At 42.1% G+C, this 15,796-nt stretch overlaps 1 protein-coding gene across 1 annotated transcript in view; it reads left to right on the forward strand.

Annotated features, from left to right (window-relative positions):
* Nucleotides 1-6,293: 6,293 nt before the first annotated feature.
* The window catches only part of ITGA4 (integrin subunit alpha 4), a gene marked incomplete at its 5' end in the record, with an annotated part of 82,925 nt that continues 73,422 nt past the window's right edge, over nt 6,294-15,796 (forward strand). The window contains 2 exons of the mRNA XM_082841518.1: nt 6,294-6,490; nt 6,814-6,935. Of these exons, the coding sequence (XP_082697644.1) occupies nt 6,294-6,490; nt 6,814-6,935 (319 nt within the window). The remainder of the gene's footprint in view (nt 6,491-6,813; nt 6,936-15,796) is intronic.

The raw sequence follows: 15,796 nt of genomic DNA on the forward strand, positions 1-15,796 counted from the left end.
AAAGTGCCTAGGAACTCGGTTTTTCAAGATGAGGTCATGCGTATGAAAGGCTTCAGATAAGACGCTGTTGTATAGCCCTTTTACATGGACTCTAACCTCTGATAATAGGAGAGAGTGATGCTGTAAACTGTGTGTCTTGTGAACCTTTGAGATCTTGCATGGACCAGTTGTTAAATCATTCCAGTGCACAAGTCCAGTCTTCCAGATCAGATTACTTATGAGATAGAATGTTGTCACATAATAACTATGTGCTCTGAGGGGAGAATGGTTTTATACCAGGTCCTTTATACACTGTAACAAGAGAAGCAGTTGTTTCTTCTGAACTGAAGCATGAAATAGACTTAGTTTAAGAAGTTATAAAGTATCAGTAGTTTCAGGAGTTGTAAAAAAGTCTGATAAAAAGTGAAATTTCTCAAAATTGTCCTTCTATTCCAGAAAAATTGCCCCGAATAATCCAGCCAGAAGAAACTTGTCTGTTGAATTTCTCTGTTAGGCACCATTTTCTATGGTATTTGGTACCTACTGGCTCAAATAGTTATTTCTTGATCTGTTCATTTCCCAAACTAAAGGGAACGTTTCCAGAGGGAAGGAAAAATAGGCTGTGTTTGGGATGGGTTGAAAGAAAGTTTGAGGCCCAGCATGGAGGGTATTAGGCCCCAGGCAAGAAATTCTATTTTAATTGGGTTGAATTGGGGGAGGAGCCATTAAGGGTCTCTGAAAGGGAAATGATGTATTCATAGTTGTAGAAAAAAGCATCTGCTTATGTATGTCAATGTACTGAAAAGTGACAAGGGGATAAAAGTATCAAGAGGAAAAGAATCCCAAATCTGTCTGCCATGTTACGCATAACATCTCTCAGTTATACGTCATAGGTGTTCAATAAATATTTGTTGAATGAGTGAATAAATAAACAGAAGCAAATAGAGACAAAAAATGCCTTTTATTAACTTAAACAACCTTCCACATGAGTCACTGGCACTGAACTCAGATTTCTATACAGAGTTTATTTCCGTTGGTAGTTTATTTCTGTACAGATTGCATCATTAATGATGATGATACGAGAAGAAAAGAAGGATGAAGGAGAAAGGGCTACTATTATTTTCAGTATCGATTATGTTCTAAGTACTGCATTAAAGTGCATTATCCACATTCACTCGTTTTCCCAGCCAACCAGAGAAAACTTAAGAGATTAAAAACCAAGCTTGAGTAACACTAACAAACCGTGTGTGGTTTTGATTGGCAGTTGTGGCCAATGCTGTCGATGCCCCCCGCCCCTTGGGCCACCTGAGCTCCCAGAGCTCCCCTGCCCAGTACAGTTCAGGTGCCTTTGTCCCTCATCTCCCACTGAGGACTCCTCTGGCATTTGGGAACATGCTTGCCTGTGAACAGGTGCAACCTGTAAGTGTGGCAAGGTTAGCTCTCCACCAGTAGAGGGTGAGTCCTTGGATAAATGCCCCAGTCTCCAGGTCTTCCAGGGTTGGGGATTCTGGTATGTTTTACACAGTTTCTCAGCAGATTTCAGAACTCTTATAACGAGGAGAAGCATTATTTCATGTTTTTTTAAAAAGGAACCTGGTCGTTTATATTTATATTCAAGCATCAGGAAATTTGGACTAATATTACCAATCAGGGTAAAAGAGCTTTTTGTTTCATGTTGGGAACCTTACTACTGTGAAAAAAATTATCTCCTATGTCGTAGCTCAGATCCCCCAAGAGCAGACCTTGAGACAAGCACTTGGAAGCAGTTGTTTTACTTGGGGAAAGGGAACACTTTAGAAGGTTGGGTTAGAGGGAGGCAGGAAGAGATCGCAAATATATTCTTTATGCATCACTAATTGTTTTACATGTTACATGCTTTACTTTGGTAATTTAAAAATATCTATTAAAGAAAACATAAAAAAGCTTTTTTAAAAAATCTTAAAAACTGCTTGCTAGACGTGTCTATGAATGTTCCACCAATATCTCAGACTCATCTCTAGAACCCAGCCAGCATTATCCAAACACATTCTCCTCTCCCTCCCTATTCCAGCTCTTCTTTTCTGGTTGCTTTTTCTTTTCGTTTTCTCAAGGCATATCATATCTCTCCTTATAAATTATAAGCTGATTAAGAGTAAGACTCATGTTTTGTATACTTACAAAGTATATCTTTCAATCTGCCAAAGGACACATCCATAACGCATGAACATAGACTTATAAATATCCAGATTTCTTTCAGTTTATGACATTAGTGATGTTAAAAGTCCAAATCATGCAAGGGCCATTCATGAATACTGACTGCACACCTGCTGTTGGTCAGGCAGCGTATCAGGTGCTGGAGATAGAGTGGTGAATAACGTAACAACACAACATGTGTTCTGCCCTTGTGCTCTAGAGAGGAAGACAAAATGAAAAGGTAAAGACACCTGTGATTATAAATTAAAGAGCTATGAAGAGAATGAACAGGATGGTCTGCAATATGGTGACCTATTTTAAGTGGATGGGCAGGAAAATCATCTGTGAGAAGAAGATCTTTCAACTGAGACTGAAGAAAGAGAGGAATCATGTGGGAAGTCAGAGGTTGTGCGTTCAGGCAGAGGGAACAATATGGGCAAGGGCACAGAGAGTGAAAAAAACCTTGATGCACTTAAGGAAAGCCAGTGTGAGCTGGCAATGTAGTCAGAGGCCAGATCAAAGAGGCCAGTCCTTGGAGGCCATGTTAAGTGTGGTTTGTACTAGAAGAGCATGGGAAACTATTTAAAGGAGTTAAGCAGGGACTTCCCTGGTGGTCCAGTAGTAAAGAATCCACCTTTAATGCAGGGGATGTGGGTTCGATCCCTGGTCAGGGAATTAAGATCCCACATACCGCAGGGCAACTAAGCCTGCGAGCCACAACTACTGAGCTCATGCGCCTCAACTAGAGCTCATGTAAAACTACAGAGGCCATGGGCCCTGGAGCCCGAGCACCACAACTAGAGAGAAGCCCACGCACCACAATGAAGAGCCTGTGTGCTGCAATGAAAGATCCCCCGTGCCGCAACTAAGACGCAACACGGCCAAAATAAATAAATAAATAAATAAATAAGTCTTAAAAAAAAAAAAGGATTTAAGCAAGGGAGTGGCCTGCATGATTTGATTTAGAATTCTAAAAATTCACTTTAGCTTCTATGTAGAAAATCGATGATGTGGGGATGGGATGAATAGGGAGATCAGGTCTTGGATTACTGAACAGCTCAGATGAGATTACCGTACTTGAAAGAGGGTGGTAGCAGGGCAGAAGAAGCTCATCAAACCAATGAGCTGGAGATATATTCTGAAGGTCGATCAATAGAACTTAATTACTGATGGATTAGATGTGGGGAATAGAGAGAGAGAGGGGACTCAGAATTACTTTCCAAGTTTCTGGTCTGAACAACCGGGCAGATGGAGTGCTGTTTTTGGGAAAGCAAGATTGAGTGGAGGAATAGTTGAGATACGGGTCAGAATTCAGAGTTAGACGTGTTACATGCGCCATGCCCAGTAGACATCCAAGTAGAGATGTCAGGTAGGCAGTAAAACATATGGGTCTGGAGCTGAGAAGAGAGGTCCAGGCCGGAGACACGAACTGGGGAATCATGGTGGTATTTAGCGGGATTATTTAGTTGGTACTTAAAGATACAGGCAATCGGTTAGAGCTCTTAAGAAGGAGAGAAAGAGAAGGAAAAAGGGCTCAGAATGGAGCTGTAGGCCTTTCCGACACTTAGGGTGGAGGGAAAGAAGCCAGCAAAGGAAACTCGGAGTGGCCAGATAGAAAGGAGGGAAGGGCTCAAAAAGTGTCATGAAAAGAGAGCCTTTCGAGGAGAAATGCTCATTCTTGATAACAGCTGAGAAATTGGGTGAGCCCATATTAGAATCCTCTCTACTGGGGAGGACTTCTTACCAAGGATAGAAATCACTTGTATTTTGTCTTTTATTTGAGACCTTAACGCATCTCCTAGCACACAGTGGGCACTTGAAACATATTAATCAAATGACACATTAATTGAATGACTGAATATTTTGGTTCAGTTGAGAGTGAGTGATAGGCATGAGAAGTTTAAAAAAGTCTTTCTGTTCTCCTGCCTACATGCTCTCCACCCCCCACCTGATTCTCACCCTTGCCTGCAAAAGTAATTGATTGGGGTTATAGCAGTATCTTCAGGCTCTGTAATAGCAATGTTAAATACTCTTTATTTCTCCCAATTTAGGAAACATGGACTGTTCTCTAAGCCTTGGGGGAAGAAAACTCGGGGCTACCATAGTATATGAGATCATAAAGGGTGGCTGTTTCTGCAAATGTAGTGAAATCATAACCATAATGACCATCACAGAAACTAGGTCCTGCCCTATGAAGTGCTCTACTGGCCACTCTCCTCTTAGTTATCCTGTGAAAGAATTGTGTTGAGTGGATTTCATTGTGTAAGATTCTGGTGAAAGGAGGGAAAGAAAGAGGTAGGGGTTCAGATCAGTGGCTCTGACGCTGCCAGTGCCTGAGGGTGTGTGAGGGCTTCTGAAACCCCCAGCTGATCCAGACCAGTTCTCCAACAGCCTCCTTTTAGCTCCAGCATAAACACTCCTAGCCTGGCTTAGGAGGTTCACAGCGTGTCCCTGCCTCCCTACTCAGCCTCATATTGTACGATCCTGTGTGGGAGCCGCTAACTGCTCTAGCCAAGACCACCTCTTCTGGTTCCTCTGCCTGGCCCTGCTCGCCCTGTCCCGCATCCCTCCTCTCAAAGTGCTTAGCCTAACAACCCTCCTTGTCCTTCAACTCTAACTGTCCCTAAAGCATCCAGAACTTTCTCTAGTTAGTAAATGTTTGTCTACCACTTGGCTGAAAATTTTCCTGAAAGCTTCTCCTGCCCTGTTCACCGTGGCATCCTGTGGACCTAGCAAAGTGCCTGCGCAATGAATATGCTGAGTGAGTGAACAAGTAATTTAATTACGTGTCTGCCTTTACAACTTCAGAGGTGCTATTTCAGTATGGTTTCAATGCACATGCGCACACACACACCATTTGATGAATGCTGTTTCTTTCTCTCTTTTTTTCCATACAGTAATAATTAATAACTGTACCTGCATCTCCTGCAAATACCGGCCTAATTATCTATGGCTGTCTCTGGTTGCTCTAGAAAGAAACCTGAGGCACACCTGGATTAATTAGGACGAGAATCAAACCCAGTTCAGGTGTGTTGTGCTGTGGGTCCCCAGCGCATTTTCAGAGGCTCATTATGATGGCTGACTCTTGACCTCAGCTGGGTCTAAGCCCTGATGGCAGGTGTATCCGGTGGAACTGAGTGGATGCGTGGGAAGGGGGAGCATCAAGAACCGGAGGGAGGAATCCGTTGAAGTGAGGCAAGTCATAGTGCTTCCTTGGACTCGGCCACAACCTAAACTGCCAGCCTGTGCCTTTCAGCTCGAGCCACTGCTCCTCAAGCAAGCAGCCCGGACTTAAGAGGAAGTATGGGGAGGAAGGAAGTGGGCATAGAAGGGTGCAGGGTTCTGAGTCTTGAAGTGATATACCATAACGTCTTTATCGGGCGCCTTCAGGGAGTGCGCTTTGTGTTTAATTTGTGGCTCCCCAGTGGTTGCTTGTGCCCCCAAAATCAGGTATACCGCTTAACTATCAACGAAAGATCAGGACAGTTCCCCGCCGCAGTCCCTCCCGGCGCCCAGGTTTGTGGTCGGCCTTTGGGCCACTCCGGGCAGGCCGAGGAGCCTCTGCGTTCATAGTGGGGCGCGCGCGGGTCGGATTGGGGCCACGCCGCTAACATCTAGGCCTCAATCACGGATAAAAGGCGAAGCCCCGGACCCCTTCCGGCTCCACTCTTGCAGTCCCGGTAGCCCAGAGTCATCCCGTGCTCCGGGACTAGGAGGCCCCGGCCTGGACGCGCGTTCTGCGCAGCCAAGGTCCCCTAGCGCCCCCTACAGTCTCACGCGCGGGGAGACGGCATCGGGTCCTGCGCCTCCGCACTGCGCCCGGGACCCCACCCAGCGGCCCGCGCCCCGGGACCACGTGAGCACCGCACCTCCAGACTGCAGAAACGGGGCGTGGGAGCCGGCGAGCGCGCAACATCCCCGGCCACCTCTGATCGCTCCGCCCGCCGGTGCCTGACTTCCCCTCCCTCCCTCTGTCCCTCCCCCCCACCCCCGTTCCTCCCGCCCGCCCGCCCGCCTGCCGACGCCGGACACGCTGATCCTCTTCTCTTGGGGCGCTCTTCCCCTTGGCCGACCGTCTCATCCCGCGCAACTTTGGGACGGACGGTGGCCGTTTGGTGTTGAATGTTCCCCTCGGAGAGCGCATGGCTGCGGAAGCGAGGTGCGGGCCGGGCCCGCGAGGGGCCGCCGTATGGGAGGCGGTGATGCTACTGCTGTGCTTGGGAGTCCCGACCGGGCGCCCCTACAACGTGGACACCGAGAGCGCAATGGTTTACAAGGGCCCCGCCGACACCCTGTTCGGCTACTCGGTGGTGCTGCACAGCCACGGGGCGAACCGATGGTGAGTGGGGTCGGAGGCGGCGCCCTCGGTATCTCAGAGCGGCGAGCGAAAGGCGCCTCAGGGATTCCCTGCCCGGTTCAAACTTTCCTCCCTCCGCGGGAGGCAGGAGGGGAACCCTGCGACGGCCAGCTCGCTAGAGAAGTGCTCGGGAAACTAACTTATCTTGGGGTGGCAGCACCCGGGGTGCGTTCTGGCGCCAGGCCCTGGAGTTTGGGGTGGCGGGTTGGGTGCGCGGAGTGGTGGGCGGAGGAGTCCGTGAAGACCCGGAGTTCAGTGGGCAGCACGGCTCACGTCTGCGCGCACGTGCCCATTGCTCACTTCAGGCTCGTAGTCGGGGCGCCCACGGCCAGCTGGCTCGCCAACACTTCAGTGGTCAATCCTGGGGCGATTTACAGATGCAGGATTGGAAAGAACCCAGAGCGGACGTGCGAACAGCTCCAGCTGGGTGAGTTGGACCTGGGGCCGGGAGCTAGTGACCCACTCCCCCCAACACACACACACACACACACACACACACACACACACACACACTTGTGAGCCCCACGGTAGCAGAAGTCCTGGGAAAACTCGTGTTGCCTATTACTTTTAGTTTAAAGCGAATGACGTTCACTCTACGCCATCTTCCCTTCTAAACATAAAAGTGGTCTCCTTTCTGTCAATACTGTTCTCCCTTTTGCTTATGACAATGATTGCAGTACTCTGACCAAACTATGTGGAGAAAAATTTCTTATAAAACCTTCTCCTAACCTCTCCCCTCCCCACCCACCCCTCCCCCACCCAGCAAAGTGTAAAACACATCTTAAAGTCTCTCAGCACATTAAGGACAGGATCCAGCTGAGCCAAGACTTGAGAATTTTATTTCTATCTTTGACCTATCAGCCTTGTTAAAGAACAGGCTAAGGGGCAGATCAGGAATAGCAGTTGGAAGTGATCCCATACCCTGTCATTTAGCCCAAGGGCTTTCTGAAAAAGAAAATGATACAGTTTTACTTAGATATGAAATGTAAAAAAGGAGAGCACAAGAAAAAATTGGCATCTCCACTGTTAATATAATTAAAATGAAGTTTAACATATAATTATTAATTTTTCTTTCCAAAAACTCCGATGTTAAATGGATACCTCTGTTTGAAATCATTTCTTAGTGTATCTTCTTAGATTTGTGACAGCTTGAAAAATGCGTTCTGATGGGGGAGAGGAGAAAGTTCATGTTTCAAAGCCAAAAACAAATTTGCTTTGCATAGACACATGGGGGAAGAAAGGGGAACTAATATCAATGCAGACCCTATCTTGCTTCAAACATTGTTAGGAACTGCTATATATGTTTCTTGTTTTCCACAAAACACCACTGGGTCATGGTTGGCATTGTTCTTACTTTACACATGAGGACTCTGTGACTCAGAGAGTCGCAAGGACTTTTTCTAAAGTTATTCAGCTAGTGAATGGAAGATGGGACCTCAAGTCAAAGTCAGGTCTGCCTGGGTCCAATGTCCAAGCCCTTTTCTTTCATGTATGCATCTTCAGTGAAAATAAAATTCAATGACGAGTCCGATATGTTGTCTGCTGAGCTGATGAGTCATCTGTGAATGGTGAATAAAAGGTCGTATTTGGTACCTTTTTCCTATTTATCTTTGCTATCAATGGACTTTTGGGATAAGTTAGTTACTGAATCTTTACCACTCCCCTCCCCCCATTTTTGGTAGTAATCTTTGCTTTTTCTCAAACTGGGAAGCGGCTGCCCTTCATTGAGAATGAAGTCAAATAGCGTATGCACATAATGGAAGTTTATTTTTGACTCAGCATCTGTAAGAGTCTAGGAGTTGTCTGCAGTGTGTAGAATAGGCCCCAGCCTCTCATTAAGCATCTTCCATCCCCAAAGGCAGACTAGGAAAGCATAACATATTCACAGACCTATCCATTTGGAATAATTCTGCAAAGTATAATTTTCATTGCATGAGAGACTTGTAGGATGAATCAGGGAGCGGAGCAGACTGCCTTGATCTGCCAGAGGATCTTGACAAGGTCTCAGGAGGGAATGTTTTATTTTTGTTGTCCTGTCATAGTTTCCTGATTCATGACATTATAACTACTGGTATTTAGCTCCTACTTCCTGTCTGGAAGGGCACTGAATCTATTTCTAGATGTCGGTATTTAACTGGAAATATTCTGTCATAATATTATATAATATTTAAAATTTAAGATGATAATACCTGTCAAAATTGAAGGAAAACGTATATTGATTGGGCACGTGGAGCATAGGGGTTGACTACAGAAATATCCACAGAAACATGTGCACATGATAGATGTTCAACACACATGAATTAAGTGAAGATGTACTGGATGGATAAATGAATAAAAGCAAAGTGAAAGTTTGTCATCGACCTGATTGGTGAATAAGAGAATTAGTTAGAAATGAGAAGCCAAAGGGATATTTTTAACATTCAAATTTTTGATCAATAAAAAGGTTTCTACTGAGATGAAAGGCAAAAAGGAAGACAAGATTTCTCGTCAGTCAACTGGTTGAAACACTAATAGCTGTAGTAATAGCTATGAACATTTGCAAAAGAGTTGACTGAAATTACTTCTCATATAACATTTCAAACGATATATCTTCTCTTCCTTATATGAAGAAATTGTGTGTTTCAATTCAGCACAGACTCAGAAGTAACTTGAAACTGTAAAATAAGGGATTGAGGATAATGTCTAGAAAGGAAACACTGAAAACAATACATCGGTAACTAAAGACATTAAAAAATTCTCAGGTTTGTGGACTATGTAGTATTCTTTATGAAGAATTTTCAAGGAAAAAATACATACACAATCGTCTATATAAGACGGCTTCAGTTGTTCTGTCTCAAATATGGGTGACTATAAAATAGGCAAAATGTTTAGCTCAGTCAGTACCTGACATACAACTGACATTCAAAAAATATTAGTTTATTTTTTATCTCTATTTTCTACTTAAATCTGTATCTGCATGTTATCTGTTATAGGCAGGTTGAGGTTATAAATATGGATAGTTAATAGATGAAACCAAAAGTTAAATGTGTAAATGAAAAGGTAGCAGTTGAAACACAATGAAAAATATTTTTTGTTGGCCCAAGCAAAAAATCTTTATTTTTTTTTTTAAACAACTTTATTGGAGTATAATTGCTTTATTGGGATAAGTTAGTTACTGAATCTTTACCACTCCCCTCCCCCCATTTTTGGTAGTAATCTTTGCTTTTTCTCAAACTGGGAAGCGGCTTCCCTTCATTGAGAATGAAGTCAAATAGAGTATGCACATAATGGAAGTTTATTTTTGACTCAGCATCCGTAAGAGTCTATTGTAAAGTCTGTTGTAAAGCTGGCTGGCTTTCTTTTCTGATTGCTGTGGCTAAAACTTCCAAAACTATGTTGGGTAAGAGTGGTGAGAGTGGGCAACCTTGTCTAGTTCCTGATCTTAGTGGAAATGCTTTCAGTTTTTCACCATTGAGGATGATGTTGCCTGTGGGTTTGTCATATATGGCCTTTATTATGTTGAGGAAAGTTCCCTCTATGCCTACTTTCTGCAGGGTTTTTATCATAAATGGGTGTTGAATTTTGTCAAAAGCTTTCTCTGCATCTATTGAGATGATCATATGGTTTTTCTCCTTCAATTTGTTAATATGGTGTATCACATTGATTGATTTGCGTATATTGAAGAATCCTTGCATTCTTGGAATAAACCCCACTTGATCATGGTATATGATCCTTTTAATGTGCTATTGGAATCTGTTTGCTAGTATTTTGTTGAGGATTTTTGCATCTATGTTCATCAGTGATATTGGCCTGTAGTTTTCTTTCTTTGTGACATCTTTGTCTGGTTTTAGTATCAGGGTGATGGTGGCCTCGTAGAATGAGTTTGAGAGTGTGCCTCCCTCTGCTGTATTTTGGAAGAGTTTGAGAAGGATAGGTGTTAGCTCTGCTCTAAATGTTTGATAGAATTCGCCTGTGAAGCCATCTGGTCCTGGGCTTTTGTTTGTTGGAAGATTTTAAATCACAGTCTCAATTTCAGTGCTTGTGATTGGTCTGTTCATATTTTTTATTTCTTCCTGATTCAGTCTTGGCAGGTTGTGCATTTCTAAGAATTTGTCCATTTCTTCCAGGTTGTCCATTTTATTGGCATAGAGTTGCTTGTAGTAATCTCTCATGATCTTTCGTATTTCTGCAGTGTCAGTTGCTACTTCTCCTTTTTCATTTCTAATTCAATTGATTTGAGTCTTCTCCCTTTTTTTCTTGATGAGTCTGGCTAATGGTTTATCAATATTTTCTTCTCAAGGAACCAGCTTTTAGTTTTATTGATCTTTGCTATCGTTTCCTTCATTTCTTTTTCATTTATTTCTGATCTGATCTTTATGATTTCTTTCCTTCTGCTAACTTTGGGTTTTTTTTTTTGTTCTTCTTTCTCTAATTGCTTTAAGTGCAAGGTTAGGTTGTTTATTTGAGATGTTTCTTGTTTCTTAAGGTAGGATCGTATTGCTATAAACTTCCCTCTTAGAACTGCTTTTGCTGTATCCCATAGGATTTGGGTCATCGTGTTTTCATTGTCATTTGTTTCTAGGTATTTTTTTCATTTCCTCTTTGATTTCTTCAGTGATCACTTCGTTATTAAGTAGTGTATTGTTTAGCCTCCATGTGTTTGTATTTTTTACAGATCTTTTCCTGTAATTGACATCTAGTCTCATAGCACTGTGGTTGGAAAAGATACTTGATACAATTTCAATTTTCTTAAATTTCCCAAGGCTTGATTTGTGACCCAAGATACGATCTGTCCTGGAGAATGTTCCATGAGCACTTGAGAAAAATGTGTATTCTGTTGTTTTTGGATGGGATGTCCTATAAATATCAATTAAGTCCATCTTGTTTAATGTATCATTTAAAGCTTGTGTTTCCTTATTTATTTTCATTTTGGATGATCTGTCCATTGGTGAAAGTGGGGTGTTTAAGTCCCCTACTATGAATGTGTTACTGTCGATTTCCCCTTTTATGGCTGTTAGTATTTGCCTTATGTATTGAGGTGCTCCTATGGTGGGTGCATAAATATTTACAATTGTTATATCTTCTTCTTAGATCGATCCCTTGATCATTATGTAGTTTCCTTCTTTGTCTCTTGTAATAGTCTTTATTTTAAAGTCTATTTTGTCTGATATGAGAATTGCTCCTCCAGCTTTCTTTTGGTTTCCATTTGCATGGAGTATCTGCATGGAGTATCTTTTTCTATCCCCTCACTTTCAGTCTGTATGTGTCTCTAGGTCTAAAGTGGGTCTCTTGTAGACAGCATATATATGGGTCTTGTTTTTGTATCCATTCAGCCAGTCTGTGTCTTTTGCTGGAAGCATTTAATCCATTTACATTTAAGGTAGTTATCAATATGTATGTTCCTATTTCCATTTTCTTAATTGTTTTGGGTTTGTTATTGTAGGTCTTTACCTTCTCTTGTGTTTCTTGCCTAGAGAAGATCCTTTAGCATTTGTTGTAAAGCTGGCTTGGTAGTGCTGAACTCTCTCAGCTTTTGCTTGTATGTAAAGGTTTTAATTTCTCCATCAAATCTGAATGAGATCCTTGCTGTGTAGAGAAATCTTCGTTGTAGGTTTTTCTCCTTCATCACTTTAAAGATGTCCTGCCAGTCCCTTCTGGCTTGCAGAGTTTCTGCTGAAAGATCAGGTGTTAACCTTATGGGGAGTCCCTTGTGTGTTATTTGTTGTTTTTCCCTTGCTGCTTTTAATATGTTTTCTCTGTATTCAATTTTTGACAGTTTGATTAATATGTGTCTTGGCGTGTTTCTTTTTGGATTTATCCTGTATGGGACTCTCTGTGCTTCCCGGACGTGATTAACTATTTCCTTTCCCATATTAGGGAAGTTTTCAACTATAATCTCTTCAAATATTTTCTCAGTCCCTTTCTTTTTCTCTTCTTCTGCTGGGACCCCTATAATTCGAAGGTTGGTGCGTTTAATGTTGTCCCAGAGGTCTCTGAGACTGTCCTCAGTTCTTTTCGTTCTTTTTTCTTTATTCTGCTCTGCAGTAGTTATTTCCACTATTTTATCTTCCAGGTCACTTATCCGTTCTTCTGCCTCAGTTATTCTGCTATTGATCCCATCTAGAGTATTTTTAATTTCATTTATTGTGTTGTTCATCGTTGTTTGTTTCTTCTTTAATTCCTATAGGTCCTTGTTAAATGTTTCTTGCATTTTGTCCATTCTGTTTCCAAGATTTTGGATCATGTTTACTATCATTATTCTGAATTCTTTTTCCGGTAGACTGCCTATTTCCTCTTCATTTGTTAGGTCTGGTGGGTTTTTATCTTGCTCCTTCATCTGCTGTTTTTCTGTCTTCTCATTTTGCTTTTCTTACTGTGTTTGGGGTCTCCTTTTTGCAGACTGCAGGTTCGTAGTTCCTGTTGTTTTTGGTGTCTGTCCCCAGTGGCTAAGGTTGGTTCAGTGGGTTGTGTAGGCTTCCTGGTGGAGGGGACTAGTGCCTGTGTTCTGGTGGATGAGGCTGGATCTTGTCTTTCTGGTGGGCAGGTCCACGTCTGGTGGTGTGTTTTGGGGTGTCTGTGACCTTATTATGATTTTAGGCAGACTCTCTGCTAATGGGTGGGATTGTGTTCCTGTGTTGCTAGTTGTTTGGCATAGGGTGTCCAGCACTGTATCTTGCTGGTCGTTGAGTGAAGCTGGGTGTTGGTGTTGAGATGGAGATCTCAGGGAGATTTTCGCCGTTTGATATTACGTGGAGCTGGGAGGTCTCTTGTGGACCAGTGTCCTGAAGTTGGCTCTCCCACGTCAGAGGCACAGCACTGACTCCTGGCGGCAGCACCAAGAGCCTTTCATCCACACAGCTGCTAGTGTTGGAGGGTATTCTGCAGAAGCGGGGGGTGGCTGTGTCTCACCTTCTGAAGAAGGGGTCTCTGTTCTCCTTCATGTGAAATCTGGCAGTGTTTCTGTGACCAGTTTTGTCTCAATTTGGAAAACAAATCTAGAGGTTAGAAGTCCAAAATCCAGGTTTCAGCAGAGTTGGTTTCTTCTGAGGTCTCCCTCCTTGACTTGTAGATAAATGGCTGTCTTTTCCCTGTGTCTTCACATAGACTTCCATCTGTTTCCAAAAAATCTTATAATAACTAAAGATTCAGCTATGACTGCCATGTCATAAAATGTTTTCTTGCATTCATGGCCTAATTTGCTATCAAAGAGATGAAGTTGAAAGAACTCTTAAAATGGTGCCAATCTCCTATACAATTCAAAGTGCTATCTACATGGACTAGTCTTTAGGTCTCAGAATTTCAGATCAAAGTTTGATTCAGATAGACTCCTTCCCTCAGAAGACGAATCAATACCCTTCCCCCCTACCTCCTAACCCCTCTTCCCTGCAGTGGCTAATGTTGTCCCATACTATGGTATATTCACTGCAGTCATAATCAGAAGTGAGCAGCAAATGCCTGTTTATCTAGAATGTTCAGGGTATGAGATGTTGAGAATCAGATACCCCTTTTAGTGAAGTGAATTGACCGTAGAAGAGGTGCCTTTCTTCCTGTGTGCAAACAGGCTTCTTCCACCTTCCTGCCCGCCTAAGAAGGGTCTCTCCCCTCACTTCCTTGGTACTGCTCTCTGTGAACCAGAGGAAGGTAGTCTCCCCATCAGGCGGGTCTGAATCCAAACTTGTTCATGAAGACTCCGTGTCTGAGGAGGCCATAGTGATTTCCACAGGTTCAGTTGCTTTTCCACTCAGGTGCTTTGCATCCTTGCTAAGTTTTTTAAAAGGAAACTTTGATCACAGGTGGTTGCTAAATTAAGGCATCACAAATAATGACTTCATTAATGTATTTATCCATGGATTTCCAGTATTTGAACAATTAGAACGTAATAAAATACATAAATGGCTATAAAATTATACTAAAAAGATTACCTTTATTTGGTCATTCAAAAGGCCTACTAGATCTTTCATTATTTTGAAGTTGCCACTAGTAGCATTATACATGTGTGTTTGGGCATGCACACGTGCGCACGCACACACCTCTGGGTAATAGAGGCTAAAATTATACAATTACACTGTACAGTACAGTAGCCACTAACCACATGTGGCTATTGAGCACATGAAAGGTGGCTAGTTTGTAGTGAGAAGTACTATAGGGCAAATTACGTTCTGGATTTTGAAGACTTAGTACCAAAAAAAAAAAAAAAAATACATACACACACATACGTATACATAAAATCTCTTAATTTTTTAGATATGGATCACATGTTGAAATAAATATTTTGAAACTAATATTGATTACATTTTTAAATGAAAACATTTTGGATATATTAGGTTAAAGAAAATATATTATTAACATCAATTTTACCTATTCCTTTTTAATGTGACTACTGTAAAATTATTTCATATGTGACTTGTATTAGGTTTCTGTCGGACAGCGCTGTTCTAGAGAAACATAACTTCCCTATGTAAAATAACACTAACTTTTTAGCAGGTGCTTTCCCAGTGTCTATGCATAAAATGATTGGAATTTTCACTTTTCTAGACCAATGTTGTATAGTTACTAGACCTTTAAGCTCTCTCCTTGTACCTCTTTTTCTTACTAGAAAGAACAGTGGTTTATTAAGTTAGTCATCATTATTGCCCTTCAGATTTCTGCCTGGAAATTATATTGCCTTAGCCAGCCTTCTGGTTTATATTATATAACCTACTTGGAGGAGGTTAAGTTAATTAGCGTTTGTGTCATTAAACTAATGATTACCTCACTCACTTCTGCCTGATTTGTAGGAATTATTAGCTTAACAATAAAAGGCAAACCTCTCACTGCTGAAACTTCAAATATGTCCTTGATAACTTTCCTTTTCTTTCTCATTTGTGATACTCTTTAAATTGTAGCTTATGAAGATGATGTTGATACAGACTGGTCATTTTGAAAAATCACCCCTGAACAGAGGTTGTTATGCTAATTACGCACAAAATTAAGACAGAGAGCTTCATGAATAAACCATCATATTACAAGAATTGTTTCCTTATTTCCAGCAATTTCCCAAACTCCATCTCTAAAAGAATGGTTTCCACCTAATTTAAGAGATGAGATTTTCTAAAATGTATTTTATTTTTTGCCTAAAGTTTACTTGACCACTGGGTGATATTTCTAATGACTAAAAAATCTCTCCCTTTGGCAGTAGTTCTTGGGCCAGATATGGTAATCCATTGTGCTTGTAGGTCATTTATTGAGGGATGTCAAAGGGCGAGAACCTGGGCATACAAAGAAACATGGCCCTTGCCCCAGGGGGTTTACAGTCTATAGGTTAGGTTA

The sequence above is a fragment of the Leucopleurus acutus genome (genome assembly GCF_964270905.1).
Source record: "Leucopleurus acutus genome assembly, chromosome: 6".
Taxonomy (NCBI): Eukaryota; Metazoa; Chordata; class Mammalia; order Artiodactyla; family Delphinidae; genus Leucopleurus; species Leucopleurus acutus.